This window comes from Panthera tigris, chromosome B4 (genome assembly GCF_018350195.1).
Source record: "Panthera tigris isolate Pti1 chromosome B4, P.tigris_Pti1_mat1.1, whole genome shotgun sequence".
Classification (NCBI taxonomy): domain Eukaryota; kingdom Metazoa; phylum Chordata; class Mammalia; order Carnivora; family Felidae; genus Panthera; species Panthera tigris.
This window is the reverse complement of record NC_056666.1, coordinates 25330117-25349956: the sequence shown is the minus strand read 5'-3', so window position 1 is coordinate 25349956 and position 19840 is coordinate 25330117. Positions and strand designations below refer to the sequence as shown.

The window sequence follows — 19840 nt, the reverse complement described above, 5'->3', positions numbered from 1 at the left end:
CAATTTCTGGATCATAGGGCAGTTCTATTTTTAGTTTCTTGAGGAACCTCCATACTCTTCTCCAGAGTGGCTGTACCAGTTTGCATTCCCACCAGCAGTGCAAGAGGATTCCCCTTTCTCTACATCCTTGCCAACAAATGTTGTTTCTTGTGTTGTTAATTTTAGCCATCCTAACAGGTGGTATCCCATCATGGTTTTGATTTGTTTTTTTTTCCTGATAATGAGTGATGTTGAGCATCTTTTCATGTGTCTTTTGGCCATCTGGATATCTTACCTGCAAAAGTGTCTGTTCATGTCTTCAGCCTATTTCTTAACCGGGCTATTTGCTTTTTGGGTGTTGAGTTTGATCAGTTCTTTAGAGAGTTTGGATACCAACCCTTCATCACATATGTCACCTTGCAAATATATTTTCCCTTGGTAGGCTACCTTTTACTTTTGTTGATTGTTTACTTTGCTGTGCAGAAGCTTTTTATCTTGAGGTCCCAATAGTTCATGTTTGCTTTTGTTTCCCTTGCCTTTGGTCACATGTCTAGTAAGAATTACTGTGGCCAAGGTCAAAGATATTGCTGCCTGCATTCTCCTCTAGGATTTTTATGATTTCCTGTATCACATCTAGGTCTTTCATCCATTTTGAATTTTTTTTGTATATAAGAGTGGTCCAGTTTCAGTCTTCTCCATGTCTCCATCTAGTTTTCCTAGCACCATTTGTTGAAGAGACTGTCTTTTTTGCATTGGATATTCTTTCCTGCTTTGTGAAGATTAGTTGACCACAGGGGTGCCTGGGTGGCTCAGTCGGTTAAACGTCCGACTTCAGCTCAGGTCATGATCTTGTGGTCCGTGAGTTTGAGCCCCACGTCGGGCTCTGTGCTGACCGCTCAGAGCCTGGAGCCTGTTTCAGATTCTGTGTCTCCCTCTCTCTCTGACCCTTCCGCATTCATGCTCTGTCTCTCTCTGTCTCAAAAATAAATAAACGTTAAAAAAAATTAAAAAAAAAAATTAGTTGACCACATAGTTGTGGGTCCATTTCTGGGTTCTCTATTCTGTTCTATTGATCTATGTGTCTGTTTTTGTTCCAGTACCATACTGTCTGATGAGTATAGCTTTGTAATATAGCTTGAAGTCTGGAATCCTGATGCCTCCAGTTTTGTTCTTCTTTTTCAGGACTGCTTTGGCAATTCAGGGTCTTACGTGGTTCTATACAAATTTTAGGATTGTTTGTTCTAGCTCTGTGAAAGATGCTGGTGGTATTTTGATAGGGATTGCATTAAATGTGTAGATTGCTTTGGGTAGTATGCACATTTTGACTATGTTCTTCCAGTCCATGAACATGGAATGCTTGTTCATTTTTTTGTGTCCTCTTCAGTTTCTTTCATAAGTGTTCTATAGTTTTCAGAGTATAGGCCTTTCACCTCTTTAGTTAGGTTTATTCCTAGGTATCTTATTGGTTTTGGTGAGGAATCAAGATTTTGCTACCATACAGGCAATAGGAAACCATTGCAAAGTTTCTCCTGGGAGTGCACACATTTATTGAATATGCTAGGTGGTGTGATGGACAGAATGAATATCCCTGGGGCCCTGCTCTCCAGGAGCTATTACAGAAGCTCCAGAAGCTCCCTTAGGAAGATTAATGTCACAGGAATTTATAGGCTGGATGGACCTGAGAGAAATTGAAGCCCCCAAATCAAGGGTGCAACTACAACAGCCATCCTGATGTGAGGTGGTAAAGACCAGAATTAGGGTGTTGGCAGGAGGAGCAGGGACGTAAGGGGCAGATACTTGGGTTATGGTGAAGTGAAAGTCATCAGTAAATAACTTGAAACAGAGAATAAGGAAAATGGAAAGGACAAAGTTAAACCCTGAAGTTTGCTACCCCCTGACTTTGTTAGCTCCTATATTTACAAATGTGATTCAATCATGTTTTCCTCATCTAAGGTTATTATTCTGTGCTGTGCTGAGTCTTTTAAGGCATCAGTTAATGGGGTCACAATCCTCAGCCCTTACAACTATGCAGCCACCGAGTTGCCTAAGGCTTCAGGTAATGGTTGGGGACAATAGATCTAGCTTTACAATTAATAGTGAATTTTAATAGTTAATTGTGAAATTTTGCCTGGGGACCCCACACTGAATCCCTCCTTTAAGAAAACCTGGGGATGCATGGGGTGCTCAGTCAGCTGGGCATCCGACTTCGACTCAGGTCATGATCTCACAGTTAGTGAGTTCAAGCCGCACATCAGGCTCTCTGCTGTCACTGTCAGTACAGAGCCTGCTTCGGACCCTCTGTCTCCCTCCCTCTCTGCCCGTCCCCTGCTCCATGAGCTCTCTCTCAAAAATAAATAAACATTAAAAAAAAAACCTGGAAAAGTGTGTCATGCAAATGACTTCTGCTCTATGTCAAGTTATGTCCAGCACTGTACAGTTAAATATTACTAATGCAAGTTTTACTGCTACATTTACAAGAGGGCAGGACAGACCTATCGTTCATTGAGAAATTGCATGTGAATAAATACAGAGACCCAAGGATCAGCAACAATTATGCTTTCAGTGGTATATGTAAAGCAGTAAGATTGTTTAACTTTGTAAAGTAAATCTTTCATTGTGAAGTGCTCAGTCTCTTTACATTTTCCACCAGTTGAGAAATCAAACTTTTTCCGTCAGCAGAAAACTGACAGCTATTGACAGAAAGCTTTAGGTTTAGAAAGCTGAAGTTAAACTTTGTGTTAAAATACTTTCTCAATGTGCATTTTTCTTACTACAAGTCATTCTCTAAGGAGACAATTTATGTCTTACTATAAGCTACTTGCATTAACAATTATTTTATAAGGTTATGCAAAACTGATCTCATACTTGGACCCTTTGGAGTGATACATTTTTCCCCCTGGCAAACTCATCTCAGATAATCAAGAAATGTAGTCGTCTTTATGTCAACTTTCAAAAAAGAATTTGAATGGCATTCTAAGCTGGTAGTATTTATTCTGTCTGGGGCTAAATACTACATGTGTTTAACTCAACTTGAGATTAAAAATCAAAGGAGTTTTGATGTTTTTTATCTTTTTTCATCTGCGTTGAGTTTAACGTATCTTTCCGAACAAAGCCATGTTTGTCGAGGATATTAAGTTTTGTTTGGCCACCTTCTCAACTGCAAGTACTCAATGGACCTTAATGCAAGGTTATGCTCCCTGGACTGATTGATATATAAACAGAAGACAGATGGTGTAGAGATGACTCTGATGATAATTCATTTTTCAGCTAGTCATGAAGATATTTTGATTACAGTGTGTTTAAGTAATTATAACACAGTCTGCAATGTTAGTCTTGCTGGGAAGGAACCACATGGAAAACAAGTTACGTGTTATCCGTGCCTAACAAAGGGTGCACTGTGGTGTAATGATTTTAATTCCTAATGCTAGATTAGGACTGGAGGAGTTTAAAATATGTCATACGGTAAGGTAAGTCAATTAAACATAGACCAAATAAAAAAGGTAACTTCACAGTTTTGAGGCATAAATATTTGTTTTGGAAAGTATATAGATGTTACTATATGAAAGAAACCAGTATTTTGACATTTAGGTAACAGTCTGTGTACTGCTAATTAAAAAATTACATGGCTTGATTTTGAGTTTATGTGAATCATAATTATCACGGAGCTTGCTTTCTGTGTCATGAATTTAAAACCGAAATCCACACTGACAGTTCAGCAGCATGTTATATTCCTGCTATTGTTAAACTTTTGGGGAAAAAAATCTAAGCAAAATGTTAAAAGGAGAAAAGTAGAGTTGTGTGGATAGAAAGGCCATTTAAGTTTTCATTTTCAGATATTAATTAAAATTTATGCTTCTGTTTTTGGCTTCACAAATAGGATAATTGATCGCTTAGATGGAGTTCGTTTGTTGTGGTCCCTCCTGAAGAATCCTCACCCGGAAGTGAAGGCCAGTGCAGCATGGGCCCTCTGTCCCTGCATCCAAAACACTAAGGTAAGAACAGACTGCAAATCAGCCCATTCTAAAATATCTAATACTGTATTGAATAATGTCATCACAGGTCACTAGTTACTTTCAACTTAATTTTGGTCCAACTTATCTGGTAGAAAAGTGCTGAATGTTTGTGCCATATGAGCAATGCCTTTTCCTGGTTGGTTTTTAAATGCCAAATCAAACTAGGCTTAGGTGGCAGTGCTTACCAACTTCTGCCTGGCTGGTGCAATTGAAACAGGTACCCCAGGGGCACTTGGGTGGCTCAGGTAAGTGTCCAACTTCAGCTCAGGTCATGATCTCACAGCTTGTGGGTTCAAGCCCCGCATCAGGCGCTGTGCTGACCACTCAGAGCTTGGAGCTGCCTCAGATTCTGTGTCTCCCTCTCTCTCTGCTCCTCCCCCACTCTGTCTCTCTCTCAAAAATAAATAAACGTTAAAAAAGAAAAAGAAAAAGGTACCTCAGGTAAAATCAAGGGGAAGAAAAGTTGACTGTTCTTATCTCTTGGGTGATAAGAAAATTGCCTGTGTTTACCTGCTACTTTAAGAAGCATAAAATTGCTTCTATCTTATTTATATAGCCTGAAATATGACAGTGAAAGATCACTAAGTTCTTTGTTACCTTGAAAAAGTCAAATAATTTCATGAATTCCACTTTTCTTAGCTGTCAGTAAATACTGGTATATAAAGCCGAAAAATAAAATTTTTACAAGACAAAAAAAAAAAAAAAGACTGAAAGTTTCTGAAGTCTTTTAGCTCTTCATTTGTAAATTTTATTATTTTCTTTAAAGATCCCTTTTCAGCCTATTTCTATTATCTTAAATTTTTTTCTATAGATTTGGAGATTGCCTTTTCAGTTCCTGGTTGCTAGAGATGTTTTTCTCTGTTGAATATTTTTATCTAAAGGATTTTATTCCTGTAATAAATCTAACATGACTCTGAATATCATCCTAAATATTTGTGACTAGCAATAATCTTTTGTAAAAAGTGAATTGTGGTGTGTACTAATAATAGAAGGAGACCTGTTACAAACTGGTCAATAGAACTATTTTTTTTATAGCAAGGACATAAAAATAAGAACACCTCAAGTGTCAACCTACAGGAAAATGGACAACAGGATGATACTATGGTCATACTGTATCATACAGAGCAGCAGTAGAAAAGGAATGTATTTCAGTAATGGATTCATCAATATCAGCACACCTCATAAACATATTGCACAAAAAAAAACCCCAAGTTTCAGAAGTAGATACACAATGTAATTCCTATTCTATAAGGTCCAAAGAAAAATTTTAAATGCAGAATTTAGGGGCGCCTGGGTGGCGTAGTCGGTTAAGCCTCCGACTTCAGCCAGGTCACGATCTCGCGGTCCGTGAGTTCGAGCCCCACATCAGGCTCTGGGCTGATGGCTCGGAGCCTGGAGCCTGTTTCCGATTCTGTGTCTCCCTCTCTCTCTGCCCCTCCCCCGTTCATGCTCTGTCTCTCTCTGTCCCAAAAATAAATAAAAAACGTTGAAAAAAAAAATTAAAAAAAAAATGCAGAATTTAAATACTATTTAAGGAGCAAGGAAGAGCCTACTGAGGAAATACCACTACCTATCTTTGAAGGATATCCTTATCAGTTACCTGAACTAATCAGCCCAGTCCTTCACTTATAAATATGAACAACTAAGGATCACCAAATATTTAAGGAAGACTAATGGTACTTAAGACAAGCCAGTACTAAAAAGCAGAGTTAACTTCAGAGGAAACAGAGATAATGTAAGGAACAGACTATAACATGAAATTTTAAAAATTTATATCCTCAGAATGAGCAAAAAATTTAGATCCTCCGAATGACCCAAGGGGAATAAATACTATACCTAAAAAGGCTGTTATTAAAAAAAAAGATACATTTATAAATTAACAAAGGCTTTTGGAAATTAAAAACATTTGAGAAAACAATAAATTTAATAGAAGAGACGAATATTAGGTATGACTGAGTAGTTATCTGCAAGTTTAAGTCTACTAAATAATAATGTAAAGTAAAAGTAAAAAGAAAATAGCACAAGAAAATACATGAAAGGAAAGAGCAGTGGAAGGGTAGAAAAAATCATCATTAAAAAAAATGGAAGCATCTGTAAATCGAGGAGTTGAAGAAAGATTCTAGTCTTCAGGTTGAGAAGATGTACTTAGTGCCAAGCAGAAAATACAAAGGAAACTATCTATACCTAGACACAAATTCAAATACGGTGTTTCCAGAAATTAGAGGAAAGGAAAAAATTCTATAAGAATAAGGATCACACCAGTATTAGACTCAAAATTGTTCACAATAAATTGTAAAAGAAAATGGAACAAATCCTCTACTGTCTTTAGAGGAAGGTATTTTTATCCTGGAATTCTATATCCTATAAAAACTAGCATTCAAGTGAGTGTGGAGTAAGAACAGAATAAAGACATTTTTCTTTTAGAAATGTCAAGACTCAGGAAGCTTATTCTCCATAAACCTTCTCTGAAAAAATAAAAATAAAAAACTTTAGACTATTTTCCAGCAAAACAAAAGACTCTAAGAAGGAGAATAACGTTAGCTATAGAAACAATAATAAGCAAATAACTCACTGGAATTGAGTTAAATATAAATTTGTGTTGATAATATGACTTTCAAATTTTATAAAGTTTTTAAAAAAGGAATTTCTTTAAAATAAAGAAATGACATAAAGTAAAATAAAAGCAGACAGTATAATCACAGTAACAATCTGAATTTAAACTACCAGATGATTCCAAAAACATGTTACATAGTGTAAAGTAATAGGTAAACACATAATAAAGGTCTTTACTTTTCCTGGAGAAGGATGTTATAGATACTGGTTCATTCTCAATCATCATCAAAAATAAAATCTTATTTAAATATACAGTTTAATTTTGTTTCATCGATGAGATGCCATTGTGTATATAGATACAAAATTAACATAGTGCTGTTATTATGTGTAAATTGTGTCCTTTATTCTTGTGGATTTTTAACTCCAAATCTGCCTATTTATCTATCGCTAGCTGTAAAAAGACAAAGACATTCTGTAAGAGACATTTTAATATTTTCATTTTTATTATTCCTGCCTAGGATTTTTTTTTTTTTAAGACAAAGTGAGAGCAGGGGAGAGGCAGTGAGAAAGGGAGAGAGAGTATCCCAAACCGGCTCTGCACTGTCAGTGTGGAGCCCGATGCAAGGCTTGAAGCCAAGAGTCAGATGCTCAACCAACTGAGCCACCCAGGCACCCCCTGTCCAGGATATCTGTCCGGAATATCTGACTGGTCTCCTGTGCTAGCAACCTAAACTGAACCATAGTCAGACATAACCCAACATGTTTGTCTTTTAGCCCTTGGCCCCAGGGCCTAGACTGGATCCAAGCCTCCGTAAAGAGTTCCTACTTGTTCACCTCTGTTGAATCTTACCTGCCCTCTGCACATTCTCTACTGCTACTACCTGAGTGTCTTTGAATTTTTCTTAAGAAGAGGACACCTCGGCCCCCATCTTATCACTCCTGATAGAAAACAGACGCACGATCTCTGCTTGTTCACTACTCTTTTTTTTTTAATGTTTATTTTTGAGAGAGAAAGACAGACAGAGTACAAGTGGGGGAGAGGCAGAGAGAGAGAGGGAGACACAGAATCCAAAGCAGGCTCCAGGCTCTGAGCCTTCAGCACAGAGCCCGACGTGGAGCTCAAACTCACAACCTGTGAGATCATGACCTGAGCCAAAGTCAGACACTTAACCCACTGAGCCACCCAGGCACCCCGATTGGCTCACTACTCTTACCAATAACTACACTCTTCTGTATGCATTATCATTTAGGTAACATGAACATTTGAAGAATTTTAAACAAGGAAGTGATGTGAGCATATTGGTTAATTAGAAAATATGAGTGGGTGACTAATTAGGCTATTGCAGTGGTTCAGGTGAAAGCAGTTAGAATCTGACCTAACACAGTGCCAATGTGGGCAAACAGAAAGAGTCAATATAAGAAATAATTGTGAAGTAGAATCAGAAATTGGTGTATGATTGGATGTTGGCTGCGAGAAGGAGATCAAGAGAGAGTTTGAGGGGTTTTTTGTTTGTTTTTATATTTTAACTTTGTCAACTAAGAACTAGTAACTTTAAAAACATGAGAACATGATTTGAGGAAAAGATGGCAGATTTGTTTTCATCTAGATAGAGATGGGCAGTCACTTGAGTATGTGAATCTGGAGAAGACTCAGGACCAGAGATGGATGGATATGTGAGAATCATCAACATACCAGAGGTAGCTGAAGTCTGAAGGGTAGAGGACAGGCAGAGGGTGTGGAATAAGGGAAGAAGGGTAATGATGAAGAGGAGTCATAGAAGAAGACTAAGGAGTGATAGGTAATAATCAAGAGAGGGTTGGGGCGCCTGGGTGGCTCAGTCGGTTGAGCGTCCGACTTTGGCTCAGGTCATGATCTCGCGGTTCGTGAGTTCGAGCCCCTTGTCGGGGCTCTGTGCTAACAGCTCAGAGCCTGGAGCCTGCTTCCGATTCTGTGTCCCCCTTTCTCTCCGCCCTACCCCTGCTTGTGCTCTGTCCCTGTCTTTCAAAAATGAATAAACATTAAAAAAAAAGAGAGGGTGACAAGAAAGCCAAAAAAGGAAACAAATTCAAGAAAGGGGGGAGCATGTTCAATAATATCATTTGCCCCTAGGAGGTTATTTACCTTTGAAAACCAAAACAAGTATGAAAAAATATGAAAAAATAAGTGATCATTGTTCATAGACATTTTAATTGAGAACAGAGAATTTAAGTCAAATGGCAGTGGGGTAAGAAATAAGGGGAGAAATAGATGTAAAGATGATTAATAGTTCTTTCTAGAAGTTTAGCTGTTAAGAGAAGGAGACAGTATGAAGTTTAGAAGACACCTAAAGGAATGATTAGTATAGGAAAGGTATGAGAGGGAGGGAGAGGGTGTGTGTGTAGCAGATATGGAAGGGAAGAAGGAGGAGAGGGAAGGGAAGGAGAAGGGAAGGGAAGGAGAAGGGAAGGGAAGGAAGAGGGAAGTGAAGGAAAGAAAGGGAAGGGAAGGGAAGAAAAGGGAGGGAGGCATGAAGCAAGGAAGGAAGGAAAGCTCTCACTATTCCTTAATCTTATAAAGCATCATCACTGAATTCAGAAGTGAGAAAAATATCAAAAGAATCTGAATTAATACCCTTATGTGAATTTTAAAAAAATGAAGTCAGACTTTTCCTCATTGACAATAAGTAAAATTTGGCTGATTATTTCAACAATGAAGACTGGTTTTCTGATTAGGTAATACAGAAGATATATCCATAAAGTAAATTAACTAAATATTCAGAGTCAAAATTTTGATGGCATATATGTAAGACAACATATCTTCTATGATTAAATTTATGATGAACATTTTTAGATATCAATTTGAAATAGATGAGGAGGATACATATGTTTTCAAAAATGTATTTGGATTTGTGAGCAAAAATTTTGAAGACTGTTAGTGTAGTATACTGGTTTTGGCCCTTGAAATGAGAAAGAAGGAAATTTAGAACATCTTTCCTCAAGAAAATAGCCTGATTTGCAAGCCTTTTTTCTTTTTGAAAAATCCTATTTTCTAGGATCAGAAAGTGAATGAATATTACATGGGTCTCTTTCCTTGCATCTTTATAAAACAAAATTCATCTTCCCAAGGTAGAAGGATACCTCAGGGGTAGAGTATGAAAGAGGCCATGTGCTCAGAAAGGCAAAAGGAAGAAAGCACATTTATAATACTGAAAAAAATAGCATCTCATAATTTATACATATACCAATCAAACCATGGTTTAAGACCACTCTGTCTAACAGAACTTTCTATGATGATCAAAATGTACTCTTCAAATATGGTAAGCATTAGCCGCCTGTGGTAATTGAGCACTTGAAATGTGACTAGTATGACTGAGAAACTGAGTTTTTAATTATATTAAGATTTAACTTCATTAAATCATTTAAATTAACCTTAATTAACTTAAATTTAAATAGCCACATGTAGCTAGTGGCTGTTGTTTTGGATAGCCCAAGTCTAAGATATGCAAATAATGGAGGGTTGTTTTTTTAAGGCAACCCCTGCAAAGAGCTATAAATCTCAAGATTTACATGATTACCTATGGTTACATGCTTACTATGTAAAATATAGAAAGTAAATAAAAACAAGGAGCTTTGTGAGTTTTTTCCCACAATTTAAAAAAGATGTTTTTTCATTAAAAACAAAAGCAAAGGAAAAATACTACCTGTAATTTCAGTACTCAGGGGTAACCATCACTTAGTGTTAGATTGGGTTTTTTCCTTAACAATGGATTGCAAATATCTCTCTTGTTCTCTATATATGTCTTTTCATACCCCTGTCTAATTCTTGGCTGTGTAGTATTTTGTTGTATGGCCATATCAAAGTTTATTTATGCAATTAAATTTCCAATATTAAAGGAGAATGAGGTTAGTGAACAAAAAAAATGTTAGAGCTTTTCTAAAATGGTCTTTTCACATAGAGAGAGAAAATAAAGTTACCTCTGATCCACTGGTAGAAACCTGAGCATAGTTTCCCAGGGCTTAATCCATAGTTTCCATTAAATAGTTAAAAAGTATAGCCCCACAAAAAAAGACACCACAAAAAAAGAGAACAGGCCAATATCTCTTATGAATATAGATGTAAAAATCCACAATAAAATATTAGCAAACTGAATCCAACAATGAATTTTTAAAAACCATTCACCACAATGAAGTAGGATTTTTTTCTTGGGATGCAAGCATGGTTTAATATTTGCAAAACGATCCATGATATGTCACATGAATAAGAGAAAAGAAAAAACCATATTATCATTTCAATAGATGCTTTTTTTGCATTCAACAAAGTACAATATCCATTCATGATACAAACCCTCTGCAAAGTAGGTCTAAAGGGAACAGGCCTCAACATTATAAAGGCCTTATATGAAAAACCCACAGCCAACATCATACTCAAAGGTGAAACACTGAGCACTTTTCCACTAAGGTCCAGAACAAGACAAGGATGTGCACTCTCACCACTTTTATTCAACATAGTACTGGAAGTCCTAGCCACAGCAAGTAGACAACATAAAGGAATAAAAGGCATCCAAGTATGTAAGGGAGAAGTAAAACTCTCACTACTTGCAGATGACATGTTACTGTATAGAAAACTCTAAAGACTCCACCAAAAAATTACTATAACTGATAAATGAATTCAGTAAGGTCACAGAATACAAAATCTGTGTACAGAAATCTGTTGCATTCCTATGCACTAATGATGAAGCAGCAGAAAGTGAAATTAAGAAAACAATCCCATTTACAACATAATAAAATATTTAGGAATAAACTTAACCGAAGAGGTGAAAGACCTGTACTCTGAAAACTATAATATGCTAATGAAAGAAATTCAAGATGATGCAAAGAAATGGAAAGACATTCTATGCTTATGGGTTGGAAGAACAAATATTGTTAAAATGTCTATAGTATCCAAAGCAGTCTACACATTTAATGCAATCCCTATCAAAATACCAACCACATTTTTCACAGAGCTAGAACAAACAATCCTAAAATTTGTATGGAACCACAAAAGACCTTGAACAGCCAAAGCAATCTTGAAAAAGAAAAATAAAACTAGAGGTATCACAATTCCAGATTTCAAGCTATATTACAAAGTGGTAGTAATTAAAACACTATGGTACTGGCACTAAAATAGACACATAGATCAATGGAATACAACAGAAAACCCAAAAATAAACCCATGGACACAAGGTCAATTAATCTTTGATAAGGGAGGAATGAATATCCAATGGGAAAAAGACAGTCTCTTCAACGAATCGCGTTGGGAAAACTGGACAGCCACAAGCAAAAGAATGAAAACTGGACCACTTACTTTCACCGTACACAAATATAAATTCAAAATGGATTAAAGAACCAAATGTGAGACAGGAAATCATAAAAATTCTTGAAGAGAGCACAGGCAGTAATCTCTCTGACATTGGCTGTAGCAACATTTTTCTAGATATATCTCCTGAGGCAAGGGAAATAAAAGCAAAAATAAACTATTGGGACCATCAGAATAAAAAGTTTCTGCACAGGAAGGAAACAATCAATAAAACTTAAAGGCAACCTGTGAACTGGGAGAAGATATTTGCAAATGGCATCTCTGCTAAAGGTTTAGTATCTAAAATATATAAAGAACTGCTATAACTCAATACCCAAAAACCAAACAATCCATTTAAAAAATGGGCAGAAGATATGGACATTTCTCTAAGACATACAAATGGCCAACAGACACACGAAAAGATGTTCAACATCACTCATCATCAGGGAAATGAAAATCAAAACTACAAACAGATACCACCTCATACCTGTCAGAATGACTAAAATCAAAAACAGGAAACAGCAGTTGCTGGTGAGGATGTGGAGAAAAAGGAACCCTTTTGCACTGTGGGTGGGAATGCAAACTGGTACAGCCATTGTGGAAAACTTTATGAATGTTCCTCAAAAAATTAAAAATAGAACAACCTTAAAATCCAGAAATGAGATTACTGGGTATTTACCCTCAAAATACAAAAACATTAATTCAAAGGGATACATGCACCCCTATTTACAATAGCCAAACTATTGAAAACAGACCAAATGTCCATCGATAGATGAATGGATAAAGAAAATGTGGTAGATTTACACAATGTAATATTGTTCAGCCATAAAAAGAATAAAACCTTGCCATTTGCAACAAGGATGGAGATAGACAGTATAATGCTTAGTGAAATAAGTGAATCAGGGAAAGACAAATGCCAATGATCTCACTCATCTGGAATTTAAGAAATAAAACAAATGACCGAAGTAAAAATAGAGACAAACCAAGAAACAGACACTTCAGAACAAACTGATAATTACCGAAAAGGAGATGGGGCGGGGGGATGGAGAAAACAGAGGATGGGGATTGAAGAGTACGCTTATCAGGATAAAAAATAAATAAATGAAATGATATGATGGGGATTGAGGAGAGCACTTGCTGTATGAGCACCAGGTGTTGAATCACTATATTTTGCACCTGAAACTAACATTACATTGTATGTTAAGTAACTGGAATTTAACATTGAATCGCTGTATTTTGGAAGTGTTGAATCACTATAATTTGCACCTGAAACTAACGTTACATTGTATGTTAAGTAACTGGAATTTAAATAAAAACTTAAAATGATTTCAAAAATAAACAAATAGATGATAACAAAAAAACAGAAAAAGAAGTAGTATGGGCCCATAGATGAATTTGTCCAGAGAGTTTCTACTTTAGTTAACACGGTCATCCCTAGAGATGTTTCCCTCTGGGACTCTCAACTCTTCATCCAGATTTATGTTGTAAAGCAGGTTGCATAGTACTTATCTCTTTTCACACGAGACTGTCATTCTACTGTTTTCACCATAACCATCATTATTTATATGTGTAAACTATAGCCTTTCACATACATCATCTCAATTAACTGTGCAACCAATTATTTTTGCTTCTGAGGAGAAAGTCATCAGAGTATTTAATAACTTGCTCAAGATCACATAACTAGAGGTACAATATGAACCCCAGTTCTGCCCCCACATCCTGTGCTGTGGTTCCACCACAATACAGCTGCCACCCACATCAACAAGCAAGTCTATACAGTTTTCATTTCATTTCCAAGAAGATTTTTCTGGGCGGTTCCTTTGTGAAGAAAAGCCCCAGAAAAATTGCTCCAGAAAATACGGGATTTCCCAAAAGTCTTAGGGCTGTCTTAAGCTTTGAGAACTTGAAAAATGTAGATACTGCAAACTTTAAAAAATATATCATTTAGTGTACCGCTTTAGAGGGGTATTTTAAAAATATCTTTGGTGTGCCAAAGACATTTAAAAAAAATCTATGGTGGGTACCATTGATTATGTTGATAATGGGAGGCACTGTGCATGTGCGTGGACAGGGTATGGGAAACCTCAGTACCTTTTGCTCAGTTTTGCTATGAACATAAAACTGCTCTAAATAATAGAGTTTGTTTAAAGAAAGAAGCTTTAAAAATCTCTTGAAATTTTCATTATTTAACTTTCTCTAAGTTTTAGAAACTTGGAAGTAAAATTCTACCTTTAGCGTTTTGTTTCCATCAGTATTTGCCATCTTCAGTGAGAGAAACTAAAAAGTTAAAATTAAAAAAAAACGTGCTTTTCATAGGTCACCTGGGTGGCTCAGTCGGTTAGGCATCTGACTGGCTCAGGCCATGTTCTCATGACTGATGAGTCAGAGCCCTGCATGGCGCTCTGTACTGACAGCTCGGAGCCTGGAACCTGCTTCGGATTCTGTGTCTCCCATTCTCTCTCTTTGCCCCTGCCCTGCTCAGACCCTGCTCACACTCTGTCTCCCTCTTTCTCGAAAATAAATAAACATTTTAAAAAATTAAAAATTCACAAAAAAAGTGCTTTTCAAAAGTCACAAAAGAATTGAAAATGAAATGCATATCATCAAATTTTCAAATTTTGAAGCATTTATACTTCTGAAATACAGTGTAAGCCGCACTAAGACATTTGGGTCTTGCTGTATCTATTTTAGTAAGTTTTCGACAATGTTTTATATTTTATTGAGTAATCCTTTTCATGCTAAACCAATTTAATAATTCAAATCCATTAATTGTTGATCTCTTTGGTTTTTCAATGCTTATGTCAAAAATGAATCACAAATCAAGAACAAAAAAAGTTTTGTTTTGGTTTTGATCCCATTTTTAATCTATGACATAGTAACCTGAGGATTGAATCAGTTTTGGGTTTTTTTATGTTTCTTTTTGAGAGATGGAGAGAGTGCTCATGTGTGTGTGAGGTGGGGGGGGGGCCAGAGAGAGAGGGGGTCAGAAGACCTGAAGTGGACCCTATGCTGGCAGCACAGAGCTGGATGTGGAGCTCATGTTATCAGGAACCACAAAATCATGACCTGAAACTAGCATTACATTGTATGTTAAGTAACTGGAATTTACTTAAGTAACTTGGAATGCTGCTTAACTGACTGAGCCACCCAGGCACCCCAGAATCAGTTGTTATCCCTGTTTCATCCATGTATTATACCCAAGCAGGTACAACATCTTCTGTTACTTCCATTGGCTTCCTTGAAGTAAGTGTGAAAGACAGCCATTGCATATAAAATGATGCCTGAGAGGAATATGTTGTAATATTAATAATTGGACTGGCTTTACACTTCTTTTTTTAAAATTTTTTTTTCAACGTTTTTTATTTATTTTTGGGACAGAGAGAGACAGAGCATGAACGGGGGAGGGGCAGAGAGAGAGGGAGACACAGAATCGGAAACAGGCTCCAGGCTCCGAGCCATCAGCCCAGAGCCTGACGCGGGGCTCGAACTCACAGACCGCGAGATCGTGACCTGGCTGAAGTCGGACGCTTAACCGACTGCGCCACCCAGGCGCCCCTGGCTTTACACTTCTTAAGCATTTACATTTAAATTTTCATTTTGCCTTGAAGAGCTTTGTGACAATACATGCATATAATAAAATTAAAGGTTAAAATCAATATAATTAATATAATAGTAAAACTTAGCAATGATTTAATTTAATCTCTAGGCATATCTTCACTATAACTTCATTAATTCAACATTATTTAGCACTGTTGGCCAAACCCTTTGGAGGTGCACATTACATTCTGTATGCCTTTTTAATATCATCGTAACAAAAATGTGTAACATTACTCAATTAAGTTTCCAGGGTTAAAATAGAGAATGAGGTTAAACAAAACAATTGAGCCTTTCTAGAATGTTCTTTCACATAGGGAGAGAAAATAAAGTTACCTCTGACCTATTGGTAGAAATTCAAACATAGTACCCCAGGGAAGTGTTTTATAATTCACATTGCATCATAGGTTAAAGGGTAGTGTTTTCCTTGGTGGTATGTAAAATAATAGTGCATTTTATAATCAACTGCCTTTTTGGATTAGCTGAAATAATATGCGTAAAGATACTTGTAAATGTCTGTATGCAAGGAAGTTATGTGTAGTTGGGACTTTTTTAGGGTCTCCTGTATTTGACGTCACCCTCGAAAACTTATCCCACTTGATTATATTCAATTTAGCATTTTCAAGTAGCAGTTTGGATATTCTGCTGTTTTTAGGTTTTCTAAGAAGATTGTAAGTTCTGAAGGAAAGTAGAGGCAGGAAACATTTTTTGAAAATGCTGGGTATCCAGCTTGCAGTAAAATAATGAACTAGAAGATATCTTGCCAGATATTTTGGTCCATTTTTCCCTCCTCCTTCCCCCCATTCAGGTAAGTTAATGACTGCACTTTCTAGGAAAAATTGCCTTTTATTTTGTAAGAAAGGATTTCCACATTTTTTTCGCATAAGATGTTTTTTTTGTAGGTCATTTAGGCTTATTAACTTCTGAATGATAGGATTTGGCACCATTTTGAAATAAAGGACTTCTTTGTCTGGATTAAGAGCACTGACAGAAATGCTGCAGAAATAAGCCATTGTCAATTATAGCTAAGAGCAACACAAATGGGAAGAAAGCATAAGCCTAGCCTCCAGTCAAGTTATGGCAACCTCAGGGTCCCTGCCACGGCTGTCTGTCAGGCATCATGAAACCTAAGTGCACTCTGTATGAGTCCATGTGGAATGGATGTGGTGAAATGTCAACTGTTCAAAACAGATGTTATCCATTTTTTATATTTTTAACAGCATGTGTATGAGAACACATTTTCAGATCTATCTGCTAAGAAAATGAGATGTGAAAATTAGTTCTAGTGAATGTATTGCATCTTTTCTTATAAAGAAATATTTAAAGCTACCTATCAGTGAGTGAGCCAGGCAGCAAAGTACCAGAATCAGAGACTTTGGTAATGAACTGTGGGATCGTTGAGACAAACAAAGATTCATCATGTAATTTTGCATTGTAGTGGCATTATAGTTGCTGTTAGATGCACAGAACAAATGGAATGTGAGATCTTTGTAATAAGGAGGATTGACATTTTCACTGGTAGACCAGTGTCTCAATTAGAAGGCATAAAATTTTCCTTTGTTTTGAGAAGGTCAACATAAAATAGTTTTTGATAGCTTATGAGTGATAAGGAAAATGTGCCAAGTGAAAAAGATATGTTTTGCAAGCTTAATAACTATTTGTCCATTCTTTCTATGATTGGAAAATCAGAATGTGAAATATGAATCTGCTTTATGCTCCTATACAAAACTTGAAAGAATAAGACAGAAAAAAAGCATCTTCTGTTAGAAAACTACCCAGTGTTCTTCAGTCTACCAAGAACTGAAGAACAGAAGGCTGACTGAAAGTGAACTAATCACAAAAAACTCATTGCATATTTTTCTAAGTAACTTTATTTAACAGTGCACCACTTTACGGTGAGTTTTTTGTGTTAGGCTTAAGGAAAGTTTGTTGTTGTTTTTTTCCAGTTAAGTTTGCTAAAAAGAATAAGATCCTAATGACCTCTGTCTACAGTGATGTTTATTTGGTAAATTTCATGAGCTGCAAGTATGGTTGCAGACAATTAAGTACTTTGTGAAAAGTGTGAGAGATTTGTAAATGGAAGTGAAAAGCTGTTCCTTTCAAGCTGAATGATCAAACACATTTTTGGAGAAAAACGGTGGTTGAACAGGTGTTCAGTATTACGAACTTGTAATGTAAAGAACGCAACAGCTGAGTCTGGCAAGAGTCCATACATTAAATTCTTTGTTCTTAAGAGGCAAAACTCTGTTGCAGAAAGTCAACTCAAATTTGTGCTCCATGAACAATAAGGTATTGAAAACTACAGAAACTCAAATAAAAAATATATCATTACATCGCTTCTAATCTCTTTCATGTCTTTTCCCAGCGTAAGAATCATTTTCTTTCTTAAAATATCATTGCATTTTTCTGTTGTTCTTTTTTTTTCATTGTTGCAAGATAGTACTTGATTTTCTTAATTCTGTTTCTTTTCATTGATTTTAGAAAGTTTTAGTAAGAAAAAATAAAAGCTTAAATATGTTTGTATTTTTATAAGGCAATTTATATTAAAATTTTATATTATAACTACCACTTAGGAATTAGATAGGAAACAGGTAGTCTCGTTTTAGAATAAATACTCTGAATGTGTAGTAAGCCAATTATAGAACTAGGAAGAAAACTCAATTTGTCTTCCAAATCAGTAATACATCCATGAGATCATTTGGCCTTGTAACTTTTTAAACTTCATTTTGCCACTTGTTTAGAAAATACCATCTGGTTCTGAATTTTGATCTTGGAGAAAATAATCTCCAGTGATTTTGAAACAGTGGCCTAAGGATCTCCTCTAAACAGAGAAGCTAATCAGAGACATTTCAGAATGTTTCCTCAAAAGAGAAGAGAAAAAGTTCCTTTCTGTGAGGTTGGAATACATGCTTTGGCAATTCTAGCCAGGAATGTTGAGCACTGAGTGTGGACGAGGCCAATTTCTTGACTCCAGGTGTGACAGAACACAGCTGATCAAACAGGACAGGAATTTGACATCACTCTCTGTTTAACTTCAGCCGTCCAATGACCCATGCCCAATCAGGAAGCCAAAGAGAATCTGGAGAAGGCATGTGTAGGGGTATAGTTACATGCTAAGAATACTGCCATAAACATGGTTTATGAGCTTTGATTTGGTCATGTTTGGGCCCTAGAATGTATAGTTGTCTAACAATATACCAAAGAGGCTATGCAGTTTTTTAAAAAATCTAAAATCTCTTTTAAAATGTAATCCGTGTTTGTGTTCTGCCTCCCTATTTGGGGTCTGCTGTCATTTTTAAGTCACCAAATAGTTCAAAGTATACTCATCTGGCCCTCAGTTCCTAAAATCCTAAAAGACTAAAGTGAAATGTATTACAAGTATTTTTTTCTGCACGTCAGATTTTCAAGTGGGGACATGAAGCACAAAAACAATAGTGAGGGTATTAAACAGCTTATCTTTAGACTATGGCCAGAAGGACCACCATGTAAGGTCAAATCCGTTGCTTTCACCTGGATTCCTCTCTGGCTCTGCTATTGCTCTCCTGTTCCATGTGCCCTGCTTCTCAGACCCTACTCTGAAAACTGCTGCAATGCAGGTTGCTAGTCTAGGAAAGGGTAGAATTAACAGAGGTGTAATACACAAAATGGAAAGTTACAACCAAAGGTGTAGCCTATTCTAAACCGATATGTACAAAATCATGCCAACAACTAGCTATTTATGAAACCACTTAACTATCTTATTTTGGAAGTAGAGTTATTAATTACCAGTTACTTTATTAAATTAATAACCTCATCCATTAAATTGATCTTATCATTATGTCCACCTCAGCCAAGAACTCCCAGGATCACACACTGTACTTTGTTGCCATCAGAAACGGTACCATCTCAGGACAGCTGAGTGGCTCAGTCAGTTAAGCATCCAACTTGACTCTTCATTTCGGCTCAGGTCATAATCTCATGGTTCATGAGTCCGAGCCCTGCATCAGGCTCTGCACTGACAGTAGCGTGGAACATGCTTGGCATTCTGTCTCCATCTCTCTCTGCCCCTCAACTGCTTGTTCTCTATATCTCTCTCAAAATAAATAAAATAAATAAATAAACTTAAAAAAAGAGAAACTGTGCCATCTCAAAATTCACTGATGCAGACATCTAACTGGGACCCATATTTCTAGTCACAAGGTCACACCCCTCTCTAAGGCCCAAAGCTTCATACAAGAAGTAGCCATAGAGAACAGTTAGGAGTAACGTTTTCCTGCATCCTTTCATGAATTGGAAGCCCTTGTGTACCCCTGTTTTTAAGAAGTGAAATAGATTTGGGTCCTGTGCCTGGATTACTTTTATTATACTGCCTCTAGACCATAATTCAGCATGCACATAACTTTAGCTT

General features: G+C 36.6%; 1 protein-coding gene across 4 annotated transcripts in view; it reads left to right on the top strand.

Annotated features, from left to right (window-relative positions):
- ODAD2 (outer dynein arm docking complex subunit 2) overlaps positions 1-19840 on the top strand; it is a 199285-nt gene that overhangs the window by 93336 nt on the left and 86109 nt on the right. For all 4 annotated transcript variants that reach the window (XM_042991290.1, XM_042991291.1, XM_042991293.1 and 1 more), the window contains one exon: positions 3857-3971. In XM_042991290.1, the coding sequence (XP_042847224.1) occupies positions 3857-3971 (115 nt within the window). The remainder of the gene's footprint in view (positions 1-3856; positions 3972-19840) is intronic.